This window comes from Oenanthe melanoleuca, chromosome 2 (genome assembly GCF_029582105.1).
Source record: "Oenanthe melanoleuca isolate GR-GAL-2019-014 chromosome 2, OMel1.0, whole genome shotgun sequence".
NCBI classification, from domain to species: Eukaryota; Metazoa; Chordata; class Aves; order Passeriformes; family Muscicapidae; genus Oenanthe; species Oenanthe melanoleuca.
In genome coordinates this window covers 21,543,205-21,569,143 of record NC_079335.1, presented here as the reverse complement: position 1 = coordinate 21,569,143, position 25,939 = coordinate 21,543,205, and the positions used below count along the sequence as shown (strand labels likewise).

General features: G+C 36.1%; 1 protein-coding gene across 6 annotated transcripts in view; it reads left to right on the top strand.

Moving 5' to 3' along the window:
* The window catches only part of VPS13B (vacuolar protein sorting 13 homolog B), a 425,154-nt gene that overhangs the window by 133,741 nt on the left and 265,474 nt on the right, over nucleotides 1-25,939 (top strand). For all 6 annotated transcript variants that reach the window (XM_056483011.1, XM_056483012.1, XM_056483014.1 and 3 more), the window contains exons 18-19: nucleotides 1,392-1,526; nucleotides 2,358-2,531. In XM_056483011.1, coding sequence (XP_056338986.1) covers nucleotides 1,392-1,526; nucleotides 2,358-2,531 — 309 coding nt within the window. The remainder of the gene's footprint in view (nucleotides 1-1,391; nucleotides 1,527-2,357; nucleotides 2,532-25,939) is intronic.

Here is a 25,939-nt window from a genome sequence, read left to right as displayed (position 1 = left end):
ATATTCAAAAATAATTTTAATGTCTTACCAGAAAAAAACTTGAATATATATCAAGAAGACTGCTTGCTAAATGATTTTATATGCACTATGAAATACTCTTCAATCTTTAGGAACTGGAATAGGCACAGTGAACTAAGCATAATTACCAAGTTTAATCTGAAATCTTCTCTTCCCTATATTTTTTATGGATTGTTTTTCCTTACTAGTTAATACATATTAAAGGTTGTTCTTTGGGTTAAGTCTTTGAGAGATTTTGCAAAAACTAATGAATTAATTCTGTAGATACTTACCTTTCTTTAATGTGTTTAATAATCTTGAAATATGTATAAAAATGCTTTTTTACCTGATATTCCACAATACTTTCCTGGCATAATTATGGATTTTGGAACAAATTCTGTGTTACATACACGCGGAAATGGTTACATAATTATACTAATGTTTGCATAATTAACAAGCTGCTTGCCAATTTGAACTGACAAATTCCAAGTCGCTTCTGCATGAGGGGAAAAAAAACCCATAAAAAAAGGCAACTTCTGTTAGTTTTTCCTTTCATACTTCTTACAGGTGTTGAAACTATTTATTTCTAATTTGCAAGTGAATTTATGTGGTTTTTTTCTGATAGGCAGTGGCTGTACAGATTTGGAGGGCTGGTTTCCTCCACCTATGCTCTGGGGCTGTTTTGGGGGGCTGCCCTCAAGCTCTGCCAACATATCTCAGTCCTGGCTTGTACAATCCCCTGCTGCTTCTGCCACAGTTCTGGGCAGCTCTTCAGAAGTGACTGCCAATAGCTCTGACTTACTCCAAGTGGTGCAGTAGTTTTCTGGTGCTCACAAATGGGGGTTGAGGAAAGACCACCAAAACTTATTTCCACTTGTGACCCAAGGCAAGGTTTGAACTCCAGTTTCCGCTGAAAATGGCAAGTGTGCCGTTGGCCTTCTGTACTGCTCAGCTGCGTGGATTTAATGCCTCACATAGCTACTGAGTGAAATGTTGTTGTCTAAATAAAAGCTGAAAACACTTAGTCATTTTAAGAGCCTGAAATTAAATGGTCATAGTAAAAACATGAAGGAGAATAGTTGACGTGGCACTTACGAACTGAAAACAAAAGTGTATCTGTGTGCATATATGCATATTTGTTATTTTGATCTCTAAGTGTTCTTTTGTGTTTTCCTCACAGTTTCTGTATATATTTCATGCATAACTGTTTGTATTAAAAAACCCATATGCAACATTCTGTCACTTTCATTTAAAACCCATGAATCACAACAAAAATGCTGTAAGAACATCTAAGGTAGATAATTAAAATATAATTAAGTTTAAATGCCTTGGTGAAGGAATATAAAAATATTTAAATTCAACAGGCTAGTACATTTGCAGTTTTCTTTTATTAGGTGTGAAATCTAAGAATCCCCTGCCAACTCTTGAGGGCTCAATCCAGAATGTTGAATTGAAGTACTGCGGCACATCATTGGTCAAATGTGCCTCTGGGACCGTGGGATCAATAAAAATTTGTGCCAAAGCCCCAGGTATGTGCAGCTGGACCATGTAAAACTTTATTGCCTGTATAGGAGAATTGGCCTTGCTTTTTACAAGGGGAGTTACTGAAACAAGAATTTACTCATTGTTCCTATGAATCAGAGAGGGGTTTTTGTATTCTGTTTTGGGGGCTTTTTTGTTGTTATTAAGTATGTCATGATGATCCAGTCTTGCTTCAGTATAGTCAAATTTTACAGTGAATAAAAAAAAAAATAGATTTTTTTTCTGCTAAAACAAATATTAATCTGGAAGCATTCAAGAAATAAGAAAAAAATAGAGAATGCTTTCACCTTTATCCTTAGCATAATTTTTATGTATTCTCTTGATTGCTTAATGCCTCATTTTCCATTTATGTTACAGGTATGTATTTTGCTTGTTAAGTTTTTGAGGACTCTGTGATTTTTTTTTTTTTTTTACTTCTTTAATACAATTTTTCCTGAGGAGCATGTGGGAACTTCTCAATATGTATGATGTCGTTATGGATAAAAGCAGCTAATGTCAAGAACATTAAAAATTGAATGTCTTTAAATTGAGTTCATGGTGATGTTTAAATATATTATTTTGTAAAATTGGGAAGGAAGCTGTTCTAAAGATAATGGATTCCTTCATTTGGAGTTCTCCAGGATGACAAGGCATTTACAGGATAAATATTAATTGGTTGTTCAGTAGTTTATCTGATGCTGCTCCTTCTATGTGCTCTTTTAATTTTGTATTCACAATGGTAATTAATAGATGTTCTCTTTGGACTAGTGAATGCTTGTCTTGAAAATTTGTCTTGTATCATACACTAAAAGTGGTATGGAATCTAATTTTTATCTTAGGTGATGGTGGAAAAGAGAAGCTGATTCCTTTAATTCAAGGCCCTTCTGACACCAGAGACTTACACAGCAGTAAATGGCTCAATGAGAGTAGAAAGCCAGAATCTCTCTTAGCTCCAGATTTGGTAGCCTTTACAATCCAAATTCCACAGTATATGGACTACTGCCATAATTCTGGTAAGTACAAAACTCTTGTTAAGCTGGTATCACATTACATTTTTCCTATCCAATGTAATTTTCAAAAGAGGCTTGATATAAAATGTGCCAAATGTCAAAGTATCTTCTACACACACTGCACACATTGTAACTTTAGCTCACTGTGCAACAGAACTAAAAGCTGTATTTTGGTGTATGTCTTCTTCATTAAGGAGTGCTTCGTTAACTTCATTGACTTTTAAAATAATTGTATGAAACTTTTGTAAACTTTTGGCGGGGGAGGGAGGAGAGGCAGGATCCATGTTGAAAATATTAGTTCTCTTCTCTTCTTGGACTGGGTTGGCCTTCTTATACAGAAGTTAACATACTGAATTCTAAATGGTTCATATAAATTTGCAGCATAATTTATTATTAAGAATTTGTTTATCATAAAATTTGTTAACAATAAAAATAATTTTAAAAATACCGCAGGGCACATATTTGACCTCATCAACTTTGGTGTTGTGGTGGCCTTAAAAGAGAAATTAATAATTTTTGAGAGTTGTTCGGCTAAATTTAAGAGTGTTGTTGACTTTGTGGGCATAAATACTTTTACCTGACATTCTCATGGTTTCTGTGGTCTTTAAATAAAAACATTGGTCTGTTTTAAGCAACACTGACAATTCTGAAATGTGTCTAGTTTAAAATAACTCATGTAGTTTGTGAAATACCTGGAACTAGATTTTGCTGTCAGTGTGGTGCTTCTTAAAAACTACAGTTTCATGTTTTTTCAAAGCTTATTCTGTTGCCTTGCTGGTCATGGAATGAAATGTGGGAAAAAAAAATCCAAAAAAGTATCTAGGTTTAGGAAAGGAAAATAATTACCTGACCCAAATATTATGAAACACAGAAGTAACTTGAACACTTTAAGTGTGTTTCTTTTTCTCTACGTTTTTTTGTAATGATTCTTGAATGCCATTAGTCTGAAAAGTAACAGTAAATTTATTCTTGCAATTTTAATTTATTTATTGCAATTTTAATGTGCATATGTAAGCAACATGTGATTCTTATGCAGAGTAAATATTTGTAAGCACTGTGCACTCCAGCAGTTGTAAGGTTATTTTTTCAGTAATTGTACTTCTATGTTTCTTGGAGAGCACCATGTTGAAAATGTTTACAGCAGTCTTTTTATAACAATTACCTTCAGTTCCTGCTCCTGCTCCTAAAGGATTGCCAAAAAGCAGTTCATGATTCAGTAATACCTGAATTACTCAGATCTATTTTTAAAATCTGTTGTGTCTCTTGACTCACTTGAATACCTTTTAAATGTTCGTAACAGTATTTATTACTGTGATTAATTGTTACATTTTTGCCTTTTTTGAGAATTTTTTGGTTTAACTTTCTGGGTTTTTTTTTGTCTTAGTGTATTGATTATATTTTAAAGGCTCTGTGGATACCTGTACTGTACACTTACTGCTTTTGTTACAGGTCATAAGGCTCACATGCATTTTTGCTCATCAGTATTACAGATGGTTCAGTTGGATGGTTGGGAGTCCTTGATGGGTTGTGACAGGAGGTGCTTATGAGAATTAAGGCCCTGACTAGTGAAGTGCTGGCCAGACTCACATTTAGGGATTTTGAGATACAAAACATTTTTTTTATAATAGACTATTGTCTGTGTTACCTGTTTTGTGGATGAATGGACATACATTAAAAATATTTAGATTTTAGAGTTGGACATGTAGTGGATACTTCACCTACCCCGTCAGTGTCTCAGGAAAGTTGTAGTGATTCCATGTACACAATGGCAGTCACTGACCTGCATGTTCAGGCTCTAGCTCCTCCTCTAGATCTGTAAGGTGGCACCTGCAAGGAGTGAAAAATGAGAAGAAAAAGCTGACTGATTTGCTAAAGCTTTGGTCTCAGTCAACAGGAAGAATGGCATAATGATTTCATTTTTTTAAACATAAATTAAACCAGGAGTAATTAACATTTCAGTTGTCTCAGGTTCTATACAAGGGATCAGCAAAGCCAAAGCCTTTGCTTTCAAATATTTGCTGAAGAAACTGGGGCAATTTAATACAGGAGATATGGCTATCATTTTCATTATGACTGTGAAAATTACATGTAGGGAAAACGTGAAGTGCTTTGAGGGCATAAAAATGCATTTGCTGTCAGTTGCAGTCACTTCTGGGAGTTTAAAAAGCCATACTGGATAATTTCACAGAAAAAACTCAACCCTTGGGAGTAAAAGAGTTTTTTAAACCTGTACTACTGGAGGTGATTTTGCAGTACTGAAGTTGTGCTGTTCGTGAAATTTTTCCTAATAATGTTGCTTATAATGTTCTGTAGGAGGAATTTGGACTAATTAATTCATTAAATTTAATGGAAAACAACTTGATCAAAAATCAAAGCAGTTGTTTGGATATAAAATGCTAAGGAGTTGTGCAAATGGCATGAGATTCTTGAATAAATCAGGGCATATTTACCCCGTGAACAGGGAGGGGAGTGTTCCTCCTGTCCTTGTTGCATCAGTAACTGTCTACTGTCTTGTATCGCTTGAGTCCTATGATCCAGGGTGATCAGGATGGCTGTGCAACTTTATTTTACTGCTAGTCTGTATGTTTGAGGATGCATTTACAATCTGAAGGATAGAGCATTTGACACTAGTATCTTCCTTTTCGCTGTTTCACTTGTTCTGTTGTGAGGAAGAGGAAAAAGAGTATGGTTCTTGCATACCATACTGCATTGAGTACAACCATCAAAAGAAAAAGCTCTAAACTGTACTTTCAAAAAGGGCAGTGTTTGGAGCGTGTGATGTGTGGCATGTACAATGTATAACAAGTATAAAACAAGTGCATATACTTATGATTATCCATCAGGAGTGTTTTACTGTTTGATGTATAAAGTGTCATTATCTCATGGAAAACTGATCCACTTATGGCAAAGGAAGTATTTAGGGACAAAGAATGTAAATACGATTTTGTTTAGTCCTTAAATACAAGTCTGTATGCTGTAATTTTAATTTTTGATGCTTCAGTTGTGTGAAAAACTGCCCCAGGTATCTCCATGAGTAGTTGTAAAAATCAGTAAATATGCTCCTCAGTCTTTAAACTGCAGAATATGAAATAAGTACAAGAGAGGAGATTATTCCATTACCCCAGGGCTTGGGAAGGTCTTCTTACTCTTTCTGTGAAATAACCCTGGCTTTATTAACCCTGGGAGCAAGCTGCAGACCTTGTTTGTTTCACCTGGCCTTTGAGAGAAGAGGGAGATTTCGAAATGAATGCTGGTGTTAGCGGTTAATTATGAGCAGCTGTCGAATAGATGAGGTGAGCTGATTGCACTCTGTTTGGTTTGCCATGTTGAATAATTGGGAGTGCACAGCCAGTGTATGGACAGCTTTATTACAAATAAATCAAGAGGAACAAAAATAAAAAATACAATAATAGAGTTTTCTCTGAGATCAGCTTAAATAATCAATAATGCAGCAGTGAAATCAGGGAGTAAATGAAAGTACTTGTATTAATATCATGCTTATATGTGTTAAATTTATAAACTCAGTGGTGCAAAGTAAGAGTGGAAAGGTTTCTCTAATTTGTTGTAGCTATATAAAGGCTGAAGAGCAAATATTCACCCTTATAAAAGTTGGTATTTCTTATTTAAGTTCTATGTTTCTCAAACTTCCAAAATGTTTAGAATTTTTTTTCCTCTATGAGTATTTTCATTTAGATGTGATCACTCCATCCACCCCCTTCCCATGCCAAAAGGAGGAAATAACTGAAGAAATAATATCTTCAAATACGAAAAAATAGAAGTTGTACCAGCAGGAACATAAGCTATTTTATTATTGTAAACTATCTGATTTTTATCTGTAAGAACCTAATAGAAAGGTGATGAGGGATTAGAGATATATTTGGTTTTATGCATATACACCTACATATGCCCCCCAACTTCCCCTTTTTTGCAGTTAAGAAAGCATGTCATTGACATATTTTTTCATTTCATTTTGCCTGCTTGCACTAGGGATATTAGTCTGAATTTTGAAGCTGGAACAATTACATTTTTAAAGTTCTCATCTAATTTAACTGAGTCCTTGTAGTTGTAAGTAAATAAGTAAAAAAATCTTAGTAAAAGAGAATTCATAGTTTAGTTTGAAGTATTTTGGAAAGATTTAACACAATGAATGAATAAAAATGGTTAGTATATTGGAATAATTAAAGACAATTCACATTTGTGGTTTGGACATAAATGTGTAGAAATTATACCCATCTATCTTATTACATTTCCTTTTCTCTCCCTGAGGATTTCACTATGTACTTTATCTGTAATTGTTGCCAGTTTTCTATCAAGTTCCCACTGGGCTTCTGGTGCAAAAAATCTTATCCTCTCGATGACAGAGCTTGCCTGAATGATTTCATGCTCTTAGCATTTTTGTTCACGGGAATTAGGGGGAGAATGTAACTGCAGCTGAACATAGCATCTATTTTTGTAATTTTGAAGTTTAGAATCTGTTATTGGAACTAAATGAAGAGATGCAGGTGTTCTCCAGTTCAAGTCCTTTGGGATTTTTTGATGGTAGATGCTTGAAAAGAAAATGCATGTGTTGCCAGAGTCAAACAGCAGCTGTGGACAAGGATTTATGTTTTTCTCAGAACTTTGGGATTTCAAAATGTTACATTTAATCACATGCACAGAAAGGAGAGCAAATGTTAAAAATGTTACATATAAAACTAGGAGACTGATCTTTTTACCATACCAACTAGCTGTGGGAATAGAGGAACAAAGTGATCTTTAATCTTAATATGCACAATTTCAAAAGGATTATGATAGTTGCCAGAACTCTGGTCTTTTGAGAACTGTGCTCAGGCAGTGCACAGCATTTATATCTTCTTAATTGCTTTTAAAATCTGGTTTATTCTTATATTTTTACTTGGAAAAATACGCATGTTAATAGTATGAGTTACTGAAAACACAGTATTCCTGTAGGCTGATTTTAGAGGGTGGATTTAAATTCGGTAAGTATACATTTAAAAAAAAAAAAATTTGGCAACGTCCTGTAGTTTTCAAAATTTGATTTAAAATAGCAGTTCAACTGCCTGAACTGCAAAGCTATATTTGGAAGTTTTCTTTCTGTCAGTATTTGTGGGCAAAACTATTTTGTGGTAATGCAGTTTCTCCCTCCCTATCTTTCTGGTGATTTTGCAATTAGTTGTAGCAAACAAAATGTCTCACATCTTAAGTTTAGTTGAATTCACGCAAGGGCAGCAGATGGTGGTACTGCTGAGCAATTCAGGAAGGCAGAATGGTGTGGTGAGGAGCAGGCTAGTAACAGTGGTAAACACCAAGTTAATTAATGCCAAGGAAGAGAAAGTAAAAGCCCCTTTTAACATTCCCCAGCTTGTGTGTGCTCCATCCTCTGCCATTACCCTCACAACATCACCATGTTGTGCACTACAACCATGTTAAATATCAAATATTTTTCCAGGCTTGAATCACCACTGCATCTTAGATCCAGCTCTTATAAGGTTCTTTCTGTAAGAGAGAAGTAAACTTGTCCTCAAGTGCAGTCTGTTCCTCTAGTGGCTGCAATTGTAGATCTCATGTCCACAGAAGTAGTAACAGGGAGGGACATACTACATTATGCTAACTAGATTAAGACTACTTCCAGTGAGTTGCAGAAATCTGGCAACTGCCAGTAAATTCTGGTTATAGAAAGGTAATTGCACAATGCAGGAATAAGGCAGCTTGTTCAACTTTCCCGCAAGTAATTCTGCAAATCCTCTTGGGGAAGAGGTGTTTTCATCTCCCTGCTTATGTTGTGGTCAGTTTCTCTCAATGTGCCATAAATCCTTCAGCAATACATGTGTTCTAGAATTCTGAGATTGTGACTGAACAAAATTCTGAGTTTTGTAAAATCTTACTTTAAAAATTGATATTTAAAAAAGAAAAAAAAAAAAAAAGAAAAAAAACTCTACACTGTCATGCAAGTTGTTTGGAAGTCAGCTTCTGTAGTTGAGTTCCCTGAACTCTTTCAATCCTGACTGACTTTGAGATGTGCTGTTCAGCTGCATGGTGGAAGTTGGGTAATATCTGTAGTTGAAGAAGCACTTTTGCTCCTTTTCCAGATTTTTTTTTTCTTAATAGAATCATTTAAGGTTAAGAGTTTGGGTAAAATAAGAACAAAGCACTGTGAAGATGGGGACTCAACTCCAAATGGCAGGAGCCTTAGATGTTGCACTGGGAAATATGTGACTGAGGGAACTGGAAAGCCTGCATCTCATCTAGATTTAAAACTTCTTTTTTGTAAAAACTCATTGTCTGACTCTTTCTTTTCTTTTAACTTGTGGTAACAGTGTTCTGCCTGTAGATAATGCAGTTGATCTTGTAGTTGTTGGGATAGGACTTTGAGCTTCAGTATTGGCAATTAACAGTTTGAGCTCTTGAATGGTGGGTAGTAGAGGTATGCAGGCTAGAAAGTACATAAAAGAGATCTCTCCATCTTCTTTGTAAACAGCTCATAATCTAGAAAACTCTGTAAAAGTAGCTAAAAGAAAGTTGTTGAAAACCTTTTCTTTTTTAAAGTTTTAACTCATTAAATGTGTAGAAGTTAGGGAATGGCAGATATGAGATTATTTCTGCTACCTTTATTTTGTGTGTGTGTGCACGTGTGTTCCATTGGATTTCTGTTCACTTTAAAATCTGGCAATATCAAAGTGTTCCATATGGCCACCAAAATTATATTTAACACTTCTGTTATTGAAAAAAAAATCTACATGTGGGTTCATATGATAATTTCTATTTTCATAATGGTAGAGGCTGAGGTATCTGTGCTTACTTTATTTCTGAAAATGCATTTACCTTTCCCACTTATGGCATCTGGAAAGCATTATTCAGCAAGATGACTAGATACTTATTGTTGGTTTGAGTGTTTTGAAAACGTGACAGGTATAGGCTCTCAGCAATTGCTGACACTTAGCTTTGGACATTGAAATCTGTTTTTAATTGAGAAAATATATGTTGGCCAGCATATTGGGATAGTTCCCTCCCATTTTGAAAAAATGCCATGGGATCTTTAACTTCCATTCAGACACTTCCCAGACATGGGCATAAGGGACTGTAACTGTTTATTTTCAAATAGTGTTTAAACTATTTCCAGGTTTTATAATTGAATTGTGTTGCTCTCACTGCCTCTTTGGTGATGTAATTGATTCATATAAGATGGCTACTTTTTTTTGTAATGAAATGCTAAATAGATATGACTGAAAATCAGTAGACCCTTGGTGGTAAATTGTAAATTCATTTTGACTCGGTCAGCTTCTGATTTTTAAAAATTTTAATAACAAGTAATTAAATAACATCATAGCACATTTGATAAAAACTGTGCTAAATGAAGAACCTTGTTTTTAATGCAGAAATTATAATATATATATATTTGTTCTTGATCTAAATTTTTTTCAGTAATTTTCGTGTTTCAGCTCTGTAGCAGTTTGAAAAAAAGCTACAGGCCACTCTCAAGATTCCAATGTTCTAATACAAATGTAATAAAAGTCTCATTTTTCTGATTTAGGATGCAGTCAAGAGTGAATATTCAACCACATTGTCCATTTCTACCTAAATATGACGGTTCAGAAGTTGCCACTGAAATTCCCTCCTGTGATGTTATGAATAGCCAGTTATGGTCAGCAATTAAAGCTGGGCCATTACCAAGTATCTGAAGAGCTGGTTTTATGTAGAAGGCAATAGTTCACAGTCAGGATTAGGCAAAGCAGCCTAAAATTTTAATGTGGTTTTTTTTTTTTTTTTTAATTCAGCTAGATAACCTCCATGATAACTCCCAGTCTAGGACAGACTCCTCTAGCTGACCAAACAAAAGAAATTTTGAACAGACAGATGATCTTTAAGGTGTAAAACTTTGGAAAAATTTAAATTAGTTCTGTTTTTTCATGTGTTGTGAAGCTTCTCAAGGACAGTCTTTATTGTTATCAGAAATCTGCAGACTGTATAAAAATTAGTACTGCAAGAACTATTATTCACTTGTAACCTTTAGATGATTTAATCACTCTTGTGCAGTATGAGTTTTCGTTTCACCTGTGCACTCAAACAGAACTAATATGTTCAAGACACATAATATGTACTTGTGTAAGGTGGCAGAAGTACTTAAAATTGATATCAGGAAAACAGTGAACTGTGTAACTCTTCGGTTCTAGTTAACAGCTAAAATTAGCTTGCCTAAATTATGTGAGCTATTAATGTTGAGTATCTCTATAAAACAGGCTTTAAGTACAGCAAATTCAAACACAGATGTGGTATATTTGAGGTTATCCTGACATTCTCAGTATCACATGGAATGCTAAATCTATTTGAGAAATGCAGTGATAGGATTAGAGTGGATATATAATTTAATTAAATAGCTAAATATTTTTGACTCTTAATTTTAATCTGATTTGCGCTCTTCAGTAGGGGAAAAGGCATTTTCAAAAGGGGGAAAAAAAATTGTTTTTTGGAAGTCACGTCTGAAAGGGAAGATTCTAGGTGTTGCCCTGGTCTTCCAGCCACTTGAGTTAAAACAAACATATGCTGGAGCAAAGTAATTTGCTGACCTGACTTCTGAGTTTCCATCCAAACTCATTTGTGCTGCAAATTGTTAATACCATTTGCAGGACAGCATATTAGTGCATGTTCTGGCTTTCCTAAGTGTTTTCCTAATTTCTGACATATTTTCAAGGTGAAGTAGTCAGGTCTGGGGGAAAAAAAAAAAGTGATTTTTTTCTCCCAGGAGATTTAGAAGACTCTGTATTTGCAGAATAGCAAATGATTTTGGGGTTCTGCTTTCTGAACTTAAGAGAACATTTCATGGTTATGCAATGAATGGGTACTCTAACAATGAGAATGGAAGGGATGGAGAGTTCCAAACATTTCAGCTCTTATGGTAAGAGTTTGCCTGCATCTACCAACTCTTATGCATTTAGCCTGGGTTCTCCACTTGTCTCTGTAGAGCTTCTGGGGCTGCTTCTCTGGGGTTTGTGACAACTTGAAGAAATATCTTTGGCTGTGCTGCTCATGTCCAGGAATCTTTGGAAAAACAGACCAGTGCCTTTGGGAAGGTGGACTAGAAAGGAGTCAGACTCACCAGAGTTTGAGCCATGTCTTTTTGAATTTCAGTGTTTATAACTGTCATGCCAGTGGAAAAAAGACCATGTTTTAATAATATGATGAAAACAATAAATGAAAATAAAGTTTATTCAGATATATAACATTAACCTTCAAATTAGTAATCTGAATAAACAAGTGGCTGACTGCCTCTTCTCATCTCCTGCTGCCTTCAAAAGTATCTATGCTTGTTTTGCTTTTGGAATAGAAATAATTAAATCCTAAACAAATATTGCTTAAATACAATATAAAATATAGTATTAGAACTGGCTTGACTGTCATAGGAATTTTCCCCCTTAAAGTGGGAAAAAGAATGGAAATTTTCTAAATAGAGACAATACTTAGAAAAATAAGAGAAGATATGATTAAATATAAGAATTATTAAATACAGTATCTGGCTGAACTCAGCATTAGTGACTGCAGTTATAGAGCACATATGATGATGGATGATCAGTTTTAGATAGTATTCCTTTCTCTTCTGTATGTTCATGGCATAGATGTAATCAGTCAGATGTCCAGTTAATGTAAAAGTTGATAAAGCACATCTTTTATACTTTGGGCTTTGCATGAATTATATGTATAGCATATTTCTTATTTTTAGTGTACCAATGTTCATGTTTGACTACGTATTCAATAGAAATAAATTAATGAGATGAGAATATTAATTCTCTTCTGTACTTTTGAGCTGTTTTATGTCCCTGCGGTCATAAGAGAAAAAGAATTCAGTGTTGAGAAAATCTTTTCAAGGTTATGACCTGAAGATTTGTACAAGAAAATGAAATGTGTTCCAACTGTCTTCATAGTATTTGAAAGATGTATTAGCCCAAGCTCTGGATTAATATTTTTCAGACAGTAAAATTATTGCAAAACACTTCTTTCATATGTGTTTCATAATAAGTTCATTATTAAGTGATAAGCTTAAAATGAGCCTTTTATGTTAAAAGTGTGATTTTAAACCAACTTTTGGAAAATCTTACAGATAGAATAGATAACAGAAAGATAGAATGTAATTTTCTGAAAACAGATGTGTATTTTCTAGGGCACATATCAGTCCTTTAATAATAAAATGAAACTTTAATGCGGGTTACAGTAAGTTGATTAAATTATTTTTTTTTACAAAATTAAATCATTAAGGCATATTTATATTTTTCAAAACAGTAATAATAAAATATAATAATCATAGTGCTAATCATGTTTAGTGTAAAGACTTGTGTTATAATTTGAAGCCAATAATACTTTTTTTCTTCATTGGTAACATAAGCAAACTATAAGCCTGTGAAAAGGATGACTTAACACAACTGTTGATGCACTTCAACTGAAACATCTTTATCAAGTTAATACAAGAAGCAGTCATGCCCTACTTGAATTACTCATTTATAATGGCTGAGCAGCAGCCTGGATGTGGACTTTGAAATCCTGGGAAAATAGGATGCAAGCATGCATCCAAATGTCTAGAGTCTTTAAAGCAGCTGTAAAATGTTTAAGTGAGATGTCAGTTACTAGCTGTTGTCTACATTTTTAGTCTGAAGGGAGGTGTAATCATTTAATTACTAATCAAGTTTAATATTATTATAGTCATTGCATCCTCAGTTCAAAACTCTTTTTTTCCTAGAGCCATTGGAACTGAAGAATCAGAATATTGATCGCTTTTTTGCACATTTTTTGCACAGATTATTCAAAGTTTTTTTTTAAGATCTTATGTGCTTTGTTAAAATATGTACATTTTTCTTTGACTTTTACTGTGCTTGTAATGAGGAAATAATAATCCCAAAGATGTGTAAAATATCAAAATAAAGCACATGTGTGGGTAGCAATTCCAAAAATGCTACCTTTGTGCTCAGCAAGGGCATAGCTGGGAAAGGTGATATATTAAAAGGATTTCTGTCTCTTTGCACTGTTGAGATGTTGCTGTTTGCACAGTCTTTTGCAGCTGATGGCATTGCCATGTTCTTTGTCTTCACAGCTTGATTTCATGTTTTCTTTGAAAAGACAGACATATAGGAAATTAACTGTTCAACTTTAATTGTTCTGCAAATTCTTGCACAATTCCAAAGGGTGTGCATCCCATTATACTTGAAACAGAGATCTTTCATTAGAAGTGCCAGATGTTTCTCTTGTATCCTCACACTTCTCAAGTCACCAGTATTGAAGTAAACGCTCTTTGTACTGCAGGAATTGTACAAGTTCGTATGACAAGAAGTGAGTGAGAGCATGAACATCCAGTTTTACATGTTGGAACATCTGTAAGGCAGTGTGAACTTTGTGTTGCAGTTTGGAGACAGACAATAAAGTCCATGTTGTATCTATCCAGGGATATTCATAATAATCTCACAGCAGCTGGTGAGACTGCAAGGGTGCTTAATTAAGGATCATTCAGGAATTGGTCAAGTAGTTTTTTCCTTCTTTCTGTTACAAGTAGCATTGAGATGACTTGGCTTTGTTTCCTGGAAAAATCACTATCTCAAAATCATGATGGAAGGAGAATCTGTTTTCTCCACAGTGGCAGCAAATCAGGCCCCCAGCTCAGAGATTGTGCCTTCCTTCCTGGTACTGGGCAAACAGAGAGATGAGAATAATCCACCTTAAAGGTAGAAATAGCATGGTTAAAAGTCTTCACTCATTTTTTTTTCCAAGGCAGCCCTTGTAGAGTTATTTGGTATAGATCTTATGAAAGAGCTTTAAACTAGATACAGATAAACCTGGGGGCAGTATGCCACTGTCTGAGGGATGCTATGGTAGCAAGGTCCTTTGGTCTGCCTCCTCAGTGGAGGCTGGGGATGGAAATCCATGTGGCAGCAAAGACACAAGGGTTATTTAATTTTTAGAAACCGTGGAAGCACCTGAGAATGGTTACATAGGAATTAGGGCTTGTTGTCCCCAAAAGGCAGAAATGAATAGTCCAACTGAAGTGCATTTACACCAATGCATTCAGCACGGGCATCAAGCAGGAGGAGCTGGGAGCTGTTGTGCAGCAGGAAAACTGTGATATACTTGCCATCATGGAAGCATGGTGGAATGACTTGCACAACTGGGGTGCTGCAGTGGATTGCAAGGAGGGCAAGGAAGGAGAAATGCTGGAGTAGCTCTGGATCTTGGGGAGTGTTTTAATTGTCTAGAGCTCAGTGATGGTGACAGTAGAGTGAGTGTTTATTTTAAGAGTCAGAGAGAAGGACTACAAGGCTTTGGTGGGAGTCTGCTGTACACCTCCCAAGCAGAATGAAGAGGAAGATGAAATATTCTGTTAGCTGCTGGGAGAAATCTCACAATTGCTGGCCCTTGTTCTCATGGGGGACTTCAACTTACCAGATGCCTGCTGGAAATGCAATACATTGGAGAGGAAACAGCCTAGGAGGTTCCTGGAGTGTGGAAGTTAACTTCTTGACACAGCTAATGAGCAAGTGAACTATGAAAGGCACAAACTGGACCTGCTGTTTGTGAGCAGGGATGGGCTGGTGGGTGATGTGGTGGTTGGAGGCCTCTTGGGCCCAGTAATCATGAAATTACAGAATTTTTGGTTCTTGAAAAAGTAAAAGGGGTGGGGGAGCAGCAGGTCTGCTACACTGGACTTCCAAGAGCATACTTTTGGCCTGCTTAGGAGACTGGTTGAAAGAGTTCCTTGGGAGGCAGTCCTGGGGTACAAACGAGTTCAGGAAGGCTGAACATAATTTGAAAAGGAAATCTTAAAAGGTATAGCAGGCTGTACCCATGTGCTGAGAAGGATAAGCTGATGGAGAAGTGTCTGGCATGGCTGAACAGAAAGCTTTGTCTGTAAATCAAGAAAAAAGGAGGAGCTTGTGGCCTTTGGAAGAAGGGTTAGAAAACTCACAAGGACTGCAAGGATGCTGTGAGGTAATGAAGTGAGAAAATTAGAAGGGCCAAATCCCAATTAGAACTTAATCTAGCAACTGCTGTAAATATATCAGCAACAAAATCAATTATTGAATGCAGGGGCAAACATGGTGGCAAAAAATGAGGAAGAAGCTGGGGTACTTAGTGTCCTAATTCTTCAGTCTTTAATGACAAGACCTTTTGCTCTTTGGGTACCAGCCCCTGACCTGCAAGAAGGGTTGGGAGCAGAATGAAGGTCCCATAATCCAAGGGGAAATGGTCACTGACCTCCCATACAATTTAGAAATGCACAAGTCTGTGGAGCTAGATGGGATCCATCCAAGGGTGCTGGGGGGGCTGTCAGGAGAGCTCACTGAGCCATCTTCAATCATTTCCCAGTGGTCCTGGCTAACTGGGCAGGTCCCAAGTGACTGGGAATTGGCAGTAGTGACCTCCATCTATAAGAAGGACCAGAAGGAGTATTTGGGGAACTGCAGGCCTGTCAGCCTGACCTTTGTGCTGGGCAATGTTACACAGCAGATCATCTTGAGTGTCATCATATGGCATGTGCAGGATAACCAGAGGGATCAGGTCCAGCCAGTGTGAGATCAGGAGAGGCAAGTCATGCATGTCCAACCCTGATCTCCTTCAATGACAGGGTGACCTGCCTAATGGATGAGAGAAAAGCTGTGAATGTTGTCTATCTGTGCATTAGGAAAGCCTTTGATAGCATTTCTCACAGCACACTTCTGGAGAAACTGGTTTTTCATGGTGTGAATGGGTGTATTCTTTACTAGGTGGGAAACTGGCTGGTTGGCCAGGCCCTGGTGGTGGTGAATGAAACTAAATCCATTTGCTATCCAGTCACTAATGGGATTTCCCAGGGCTTAGTGTTAGGGCCAGTCCTGCTTCATATCTTTACCCATGATCTGGACAAGGGGATTCCGTGCACCTTCAGTCAGTTTGCAGAGGACATCAAGTCAGGGGGAAGTGTTGATCTGCTGGATGGTGGGGAGGGCTGCAGAGGCATGTGGACAGGCTGGATTGATGGGCTGAAACCAACAGTGTGAGGTCAGATGAAGCAAAATGGTGAGTCCTGCACATGTGTCATAACACCACCACCATGCAGTGCTACAGACCTGGGCAGTGCAGCTCTGTGCAGAAGGACCTGGGGGTGCTGGTCTGCAGTGGCTGGATGTGAGCCAGTGTGTGCCCAGGTTGCCAAGAAGTGGCATCCTGACCTGTGTTAGGAATAGTATGGCCACCAAGACCGAGGCAAGAAATTGTCCCCCTGTACTGGGCACTGGTGAGGCCACACCTCAAGTGCTGTGTCCAGTTCTGGGCCCCTTGATTCAGGACGGACATTGAGGGGCTGGAGCAAGTCCAGAGAAGGGCAGTGAAACTCATGAAGGTTCTAGAGGGTAAGTCACAGTAGGAGTGGATGAAGCAGCTGGAGTTATTAAGCCTGGAGAAGAGGAGGCTCCGGGGAAACCTGAATTTTCTCAACAACTACCTGAAAGGAGTTTGTAGCCAGGAGGGGGCTGGTCACTTCTCACAATTAACAAGCAATAGGACAAGAGGATATGGCTTCAGGTTGTGCTAGAGGACATTTCAATTGGTTATTAGGAAAAATTTATTCACGGGAAAGGTGATCAGGCATTGGAATAGGCTTCCAAGGAAGTGGTTGTGTCGCTGTCCCTGACAGCTTTTAACAGACATCTAAATGTGGAATTTAGGGATGTGGTTTACTGGTGGACTTGGCAGTGCCAGGTTGATGGTTGGACTCTGACCTTAAAAGCCTTTTCCAATAAAAACAATTCAATGATTCTATATAACCAGGGAGGACAATATTTTATCTGACACTGTTGTATAAAATGGAGCATTTTGGATGTATTTGCATTGCTGTTCTCCACTGAGGTTTTCTTCAAGAGTATGATGGAGGGACATTTGTAAGTAAGAATGCACCAACCCTTGTAGCCTTCACTGTGGTTTGGCTTTGTTTGGATTTAGCTGCCACAGTTTTTCACCCCTTCTCAAATAGGAACTGCTCAGCTAGCTCCAGTAAAAGGTTTCTCTATTTTGAGCTGTGAATTAAGTAAGTTACTCTGGAACACTTGTTCTTAAGAGCAAAGAAATTGGTAATTAAGGAGCATAGTTGTGCAAAAGTAGCATGAGGTAATGCTAAGGGAACAAGATGTTTTTCATTCATTTTCTGTGAGGTCCCCCCATAGTGAAACACTTGCAAATGAATGCTGCTATATTGGGAGCCAGTACAACTCAGACTCAGTTACAGCAGCATTTCAGACCTGGCTGTGAGGAAATAAAGCAACATCTGAGCTCCTGCCATGTGTACCAACGTGGGGCAAAGCAAAGTTCTTCCACTTCTGTGTGGTAGAGGTACCTCTGCATGTTCCTTTTCCTTAATTCTCTGCTAAGGGTGGCTCTTGGCTCATACATAGCAGCCAGCATGGAGGACTGCTGTTTGTGTATTCCTGAGCCTTGGACCCAGTCTCTGTGGATGGTTGGTTGGGGTTCACAGCTCACAGGGCTGTGATTCTCACCAGCATTGGAACTTATAAGCATTTCTAGGGTTGCTGCTTCAGAGAAATAGAAGCAGTATAGTAAATAAATAAATAAATAAATAAAAATTTAGAAAGCAAACTAGTAAAAATGTCAAACTAACTCAGCTTGCAGTCCTACTTACTTCCACTTTTTCAGATAATTTTATTTGTTTTCTTAAGAGACAAAGCCCTCTTCTTATTCTTCATTTCCTAAACTGGAATGCCACAATAAAAACTGGGAAGGGCCAGAGTCAATTTCTCAATTAGGGTTGGGAAAATTGGGAATATATACTTACCAGACAGCTGGTTTAATTCTCCTAAACATTTTTGTGTTTAGCTATACATGTATATAAGGAGAGAACAAAATATCTATTCTTATTGTATCTGCAGATAAGATAAATTGAGTATTGTTGAGATCTGAGAGGAAAACTTAGAAAAATGATGGTGTAGTCCATGGGGCACTGTTTGTTGTAGCCCTGTAAATATATTGTAGAGCTGAAACTTAAGAGAAAATATAAATCTTTTTAGCTCATGGTGTTCTTGTTTCCCAGGGGATAACTAGTGGAACAGGAGGACAATTTCTTTAATTCCTTTATCCATAAGTCAGTCCCTTTGGAAAATCTCCAGTTGGTTCTTTGTACCCCAGGAAGAATGCTAGCCAGACATTGTTATTTTTTGACAAATTCTACCTACTTGCTGTCAGGGCAATGTGGTTGACATTTTTTGAGGGAAATGCTAACAAACTCTCCTTAATATATCTGGGATAGAAAATATAGTGTGTGTGTATGTGTATGCATATGAAACTATCTATCTATCTATCTATCTATCTTAGTATATATATGTGTAGTGAATTTTTCCTGTAACTTTCCAGTGATTTTCCTACATAAGATAGGATAATAAAATATCTTACAATCTCATAGCTTTTTCTTACTTCTTTTAGGAACTCCACCTGGCCTTGTCCTGTCATGACTATTTGACATATGCAGGATTTTTAAATACTCTTTGCATGCCAAATTATCTTTTACATAATAGAACTTTTAGTTTATATTAACCAGTATCAATATTATCAACACAAATCTAGAGAAAATGAGTATTTTTAGCATTATATGGCTTCTTTACTAAATTCTTTCTTGTGCTTTTATAAATTAAATTATCATACAAACAAATAGGCTGTACCTAATAAAGTACACTATCCCCCTAGAAATTCTTAACAAAAGCTATTGTATGGCAACTTGAAATATGTCCAAGGCATTGCTGCTTTTAGTAGTTTCAGACCAGCATTACACCTACCTAGAACAGCAGAATGTTCCTTGAATGTCAGTGTGCCAATGCAAATAATATTCAGAATTTCTACTATGTTTCTTCTGTGAAGTGCAGTTTAATATTTAGTTACTGTTAGTGTCCATTATTATTGTTATGCTTTGGATCAAGGAAAAGATAAAATAGTCTAAATTACAAAGCAGCCAATAGCTTGAATTTTCTGCCCAAGGAATAACAAAAAGTAGCAGACTGAAGTTCGAATTTATATGGTGAATAAGTTTGAGTAGTTTTCTGTGCCATTAGTGGAACAAATTAAACTTTTGCTGCTTGAGTGCATATACCTAAACAGTGTAGTGTGGGAGGATTATCAGCCAGTTAGTCTTATTGGTTTATTGGCAGTAGAGCAGATTTAAACGAAATTTTCCCATGGCAGAGGTACTGTATCAGTGATCCCAGAAGTTTTCCTAAGAAATTTATGAAGTGGTATGAAAGTAAATTACTGAAGAACCATCAAAGCAAGTATGTTAGTAATTGACAATTTATTGACTTCATCCTTACTGCTAGTTAAAAGAAAAAAAAAAAGGATTAGGATTCCCAGTACACTTTGAAAGCTGCGTGAGGTCTTTTGTACAACATTTCAGTTAACCTGTAATTAATTAACTTAATTAAACAAATATTAGTAAAAGAGTAAAAGCACACTTATTCTGATGGATCTATAAAAATAGTCATAAGATCAGTGTAAATAAGTAATGGAAAGTGTGAATCTGGGTCTGGTTAGGGCAGAGTGCAACACCGATTGTCTTTGATCTTCTGAGAAACTTAGTCCTTACTCAAGGAAATCTCTCATAAACATCACTGTCTAATTGCTGAACTACTGCTGGGTCTTTACCCTTCAGCTTGTGGTTAAAAATATATTGCTGTTTATTATACTTGACCATTTTTCTGTGCCTAGCTTCAATACACTTAATTCTAACAGATTGCAACTTGATTTTGTTGCTTATTATTTTACCTGTATTAAAAGAGTAGGATAGGGATTACAATAGAAAGAATCTTCTGTTTGTTCCGATTTCTTCTATTATTAGCTTGGAATTTTGTAGTGATAGTAGTTAGGAATTAGTGAGCATGCTGTAGGTCTTGTAAACATCTAGTATTTGAAACAGGAATTTAATTCCTACTAATGTTATGTGGAAGTGGAGGTCTTCTTAAACTAACAAAAAAATAAAAATCTAAAGCTATTCTTTCGAGATCATTCATGCACAGTTTAAATTGATAGCTTTTTAAATGTCACTCTTAATTAAGACATGCAGATTTAATGACAGGAATATTTTCCCTATTACTATTAATCTCTATAAAGCCTTCTGCACGTAAAACTTATCAATTCCCTCCTTTTCTGCCTCTTTCTGACACCTGTGAACTTCTTCTGTTGCTTTCAGTGGCTGATAAATTGTTGGCCAGGCAGAAGGGAGAATGCTTGACTCAACAGTTTAATTTCTTGAGAAAATACCATTCTGTGCAGTGTGTCCACAATAGAAGCTATTACAGAATGTTTTTCTTCTCTATCAGGTATTTTGGCCAATTTACCCATGAAAGCAGTCTCCTGGAAATCTGTTTAATCAGTAATACTGTTTTGAAAACAAACATTTTGTGAAGATCTGTCCTTTTTCATTAACAGCTCCAAGCATTATAAATAAATCTAAGTCTTTTTTTTTTTTTTATTCACTCATGATATGCTTCCCTTCTAGAATATTGTCAGTTTTACCTACTTTGTTCATGGTACTTCAACTTTGATCTGGGCTAATTGCCATTAAATTCACACCGCTCACTGACTTGGCAAGCCAGAGCAAGTTAATGCTATTCATCATCAGGAGACCAGTTACTTTCTTCTGTCCCCTCTAGGCATGTGCTTGTTTGTTTAACTGCAAAATGATTTGAGCAGTTTTACATATGCTGCTCATACATTTTCCATATGAAAGTCAATAGCACAGCAGAATTCTACAGATGAAGGTTTTTAAATATGTTTATTGCTTAAGACATAGGTATATTTAAAGTTTGGGGGTTTTTTTCCTTGCTGCTTCAGATGTTTCTATCCCACAGCAAGATTTCACAGGAGGTATTTGGAGTTTGTCTTTGGGTCAAGGAAGGATTTTTGTTTTGTGCTTCTTTACTTTTCAGGATACAGATTGCTTTTGCCTGCTAAAACTATTTAAATACATTTAAATCAGACAAATGCAGGCTTTTTTCTGGAGCTGTTTTCCCCCCTTTTCAGATGTCACAGGCTGTCTGATCTTGGGAGAGGAAAAGGCAGGATCTCCCAAGTCAATGTCTGTCTTGGACTTGCTCGTTGTCTTTGCTGGGCTGATGTGGTAACTTCTGGGTACTGCATAATTTACCAGTGTTAATGCTGATAGGAAGGAATTAGTTTATTAAATAAGCATATTTATTAATTTTAAGTATTTAAAATATTAAAGTTATATTTTAAACAATGAACAGTCCTGATGAAGCAAGTATACTGTATAAATTTTGTATGCGTGAACTTGGATTTTTTTCTCCAAAAGGTGGAGAATTGCATTCAGTGGAAAATGGAACAGTGGTTATTTTTAAACTTGTAGTCCAATACTACCCTCAGGAATAATTTATTGACTAATAGTAATTCCTCTTCCCAATGAATGTAATGAATTGAGGCAAAGTGCAACATCTAACACATTAATAAAAGGTAAGAATAAATAAAAAGCATTAAGTAGGTTTTTATAATATGTGGTGTTAAATTGACTCAGTTTGAAACGGATGAAAAACTTGTTCAGCAGCATTATTGCTAAATCATCCTGTAGACAGTTTGGGGATAATAATAGTAGTTCAAGGCTTTGCTGGTGTGTTTCTTGAATCTTTCATAACTTTTTGACCTTCATTAATAATAAGTTTCCTGCACCATGTAAAGAATCATTTTGATACAATGACTTCTATTTAAAAAAAAAAAAGAGGAGGAAGTACATTTGAAAATTCAGAACATATTTTTGTTTGTAGAAAAAAATGTAGCAATGCTGCTTATTGCTCCCTTCTCATTCAAATTGAAATTTCTGATTTGATCAAAATTTAGTTGTTGTTTTGTTGTTTTTTTAATAAGCATCTCTTCTTTGAGTTATTTCATTTTGTTTTGGTTGCTTATTGCTCATTATTTCCAGTTACTCATACTGGTAGTGTTTCAAGTGTTTTTCAGTGTCTGCCTTAAGTATGCAAAATTATTGTTACTGGAATATTCTTTGAATTTTAATCTGCTTAGAATGCAATGAATGCAATTGAGATGTGTACTGAAAAGTTTTATGAATTTTTATAATGAAGATAATTAAATAATCTTTATTTTCTCATGTCAAATATAAAAAATAAAATGGAAAGGGAAAAAATGGAACCACTGGTGTGATAGGTAAAATGAAGTATAAAACTGAATCTGCCATAGGGCCACACAAAAGCAATTGGACAACAATTCTCAGTTGAGAAGTACTGAAAAGCAACAGTGTTGCTGGGATCTGCATCCGGCTGCAGTGCCATCGTTCTGTGTGTGGGATGAGTGAGGGTTTGGTACCCGGTCCACTTTTGTATTCTGGATAGCACCAATCTTAAGAATTGGTTTTAACAGAAATGCTTCATGGTGCCATTGTTGTTCAGACAAGCTCACACTGGAACAGATTGCCTGTCAAGTGCAGGATGACAATGAGAGCAGAGCTCGGCAGGCGCCAGAAGCAATGTAGCCAACTGTGGAAGCATCAACCTCACCTGCTCTGACTCGCTCTCTCCCTTCTTACATCCCACACTTACAAGAAAAAAATGATGCTCACGACAGTTCTGTCAGGTGGATAGGCTGGAAGTTGTGGTGTGAGAGCATGAATAGTAGCCTTAATGTTTAAGGATTTCAAACTACTGTGCAGATGTTGTGTTCAGGATTGTTTTAGGTCCTCAGGGTCCTTCATCTCATGTTGGAATGATGTAGTGTAAAAGCTTGTTTGTTTGGTTTGGTTTTGTGATACAGTTTTCCCAGAAGACTCGTATTAATGTTCAGGAAGCAAGATTTAAATAAGAGACGTTCTTGTTTTAGTAAAGTTTGAATTCTTTCTCCAGAAGAATAAAATGTGAGACAGTTAAATACAGTAAAAAACTGAAATAAGCTGTCCAAGCTGAACTCACTGGACCACCCAGGTCTTGGACCACCCAAGGGACCAACAACAAGCAGTTGCCTGAAGGAGGTGGCCTTTTACTGGAGGTCGAACAAGTTGTATTGCAGACCTTGGATATATTTGGTCGTGATTTCTTAATGCATTTGGCTGCCTACTAGAGATGGTCCTTATTCTAAGTTCCCACTGTATCAGTAATGTCCTATAAAAATGGAATTTCTTATTTACTTCTGACCTTAACAGTTTTTTTATTTTTGTCTTTTTAGAGCAAAAGTAAAATTACTAGCTTAGCAATGTGTTGCTACTAAGTAGAGATTTTGAGTTACTATAGAGTTGTGTGGTGTCACATTTAAATAAGATTTTTGAATGGGGAGGAGGGGATAGATGGTGTGCCTGGTAGGGTTTGCAATAAGAATTAAATTGGGAGCACTCATGTAAATAATTCTTGCTTGAACGACCTTCACTATACTTCTGTTAATGAGAAATGGTACATTATGAAACCAGCTAATTCAGCATTAGTATTGCTGTATTCTTAAGCTTAGATGGCCGCTGGAAAATGTAGAAAATTTTAGTTGGAAGTTATTGCAAATGGCAGGTTTTGTCCTTAAATCAACAGTAAAATTATGTATATGAGTAAATATTTTCTGTTAGTAAAAATAGACATTGAATTGAAATTTCCTGTGGTGATCATAATTTCAAGATGGTTTCCCATTCAGTTATTTTTCAACTTTGTTAGATAAAGTGTAAATCATCTAACTTAACCACCCCAAATCAACATTTTTACATGCTTTTTGCAGCAATAGTTTTATTCTAGTGATGGTAACTTAAAGATATAAAGGATACAAGGAGGGTTTGCTGAGATCTAATTAACTGTTAGGCGAGTTAAAAATCCCTCCATCCTGTATGAGTAAAATCTTATATTCCTATAATCTTGTTTTAGTAGATAGAGAGAATATTTAAAAGTAAACAGCTGTATCTTGTGCAAATCTTCTCTAAAGTATATGGCTTTATTTCTTTGGCATTCTTTTCCATTGTAAGTTTTATTTAACATCTAATTTTCTGATTTTTTTTTTACCCTTTCTTGAAACCAAAATAAAGGTAGCATCTAATTTTTTACTTTTTGCAAGCTGGATGAGGCTTGCAAATGAGGCTAATTAATTTAACTCCTGTTAAAGGAGTGAAATTTATTTTATAGCCATAAATCCATGTGTTTTTGTCACATTTTTTCATTCTAGAATGAATACAAGCATGTTATGGCCTAAAGGCATAAATATCTCCTGTATCTTTGCAAGATAGGAAGACACTTTTGAATAAAGAGGACTTCAATTAAAGCCCCATAGGCAGGGCTAAGTGTTATATGTTATTATGGGTGTATATGCATGTTTACACTAATTTTAAATCTGTGCATTAATAATAGTTTAATTATCAAATTAATATTATTCATAAATAAGTTTCACAGCTAGTACACTGTTGTTTCATAGAATGGTTTGGGTTGGAAGGGACATTAGAGATCATAAAGTTCCACCTTCCATTAAACCAGTTTGCTCAAAGCCCTATCCAGTCTGCCCCCTCATGTGTGTGGAGTATGAGACTATAGGTAAATTTGAGCCATCCACATAATGAAATTATTAATGGTGCAAATGCAATAATAATTTTAGGTCAAAACAGTTGACAAAACATCAGTTCACATGTCCTACAAGCCATAAGGCCTTTTTTCTTTTACTACCTCATAGTTAACTGAGTAAAACAAACAAGTTCTGAGACAAAATAGTATATGAACGGTTTAAAATTTCATTCAATAAGTAATATGATGAAATAAGGATGAAGAAAGTGGTCAGTATCATTTATAGGTATAGAGATAAGTCTTGTACCAGCTGTTCTAATTTCCCTCCAGTTCTCTAATGCTATTAAGTCATTGCAAATCCATGTAAACAGATTCCCGATGAACAGATTTACTGAGGGGAATGTTCTCGGCAGGGCTTTGTTAACCTGATGTTCTGTGGTTTCGCCTTGTAAAACTAGCAAAGGGCTCTCTGCATGGAATGTTAATGGGGTGGAGTAATGAATGCAGGATGGGATATAAGATTCAAACATGCATAAAGTTGGGGGTTTGGAGGAGATCCTTGCAGACAGTAGCAAAGATAAAAGCTTTGGAATTTTTTTTTTTTTCTGTTTGTTTTAAGCCAATGGTTGGATCTCTGCTGGAAATCTGGCTTTGAAGTAAGAACGTAAGAAAGGAATTAGAAGTTAAGCTACATAAATTTCTTTTAATTTGGTTTTGGTGAAAGAAACTAGGTTGAAGGTCATCCCTGTGGTTTTAACACAGTTTCAAAAATTATTCCTATTTCAAAACATTTTTATAAATTATGTACTTTTTAGTTCTGCATCAAGAAATTTTCTCTTAAATGGAAGGTTGCTTGTGCCATACCTTTGCTTTCTTTTCAAAACTATACTTTGAGAAACATGCAACTGAGCTAATTTCAGT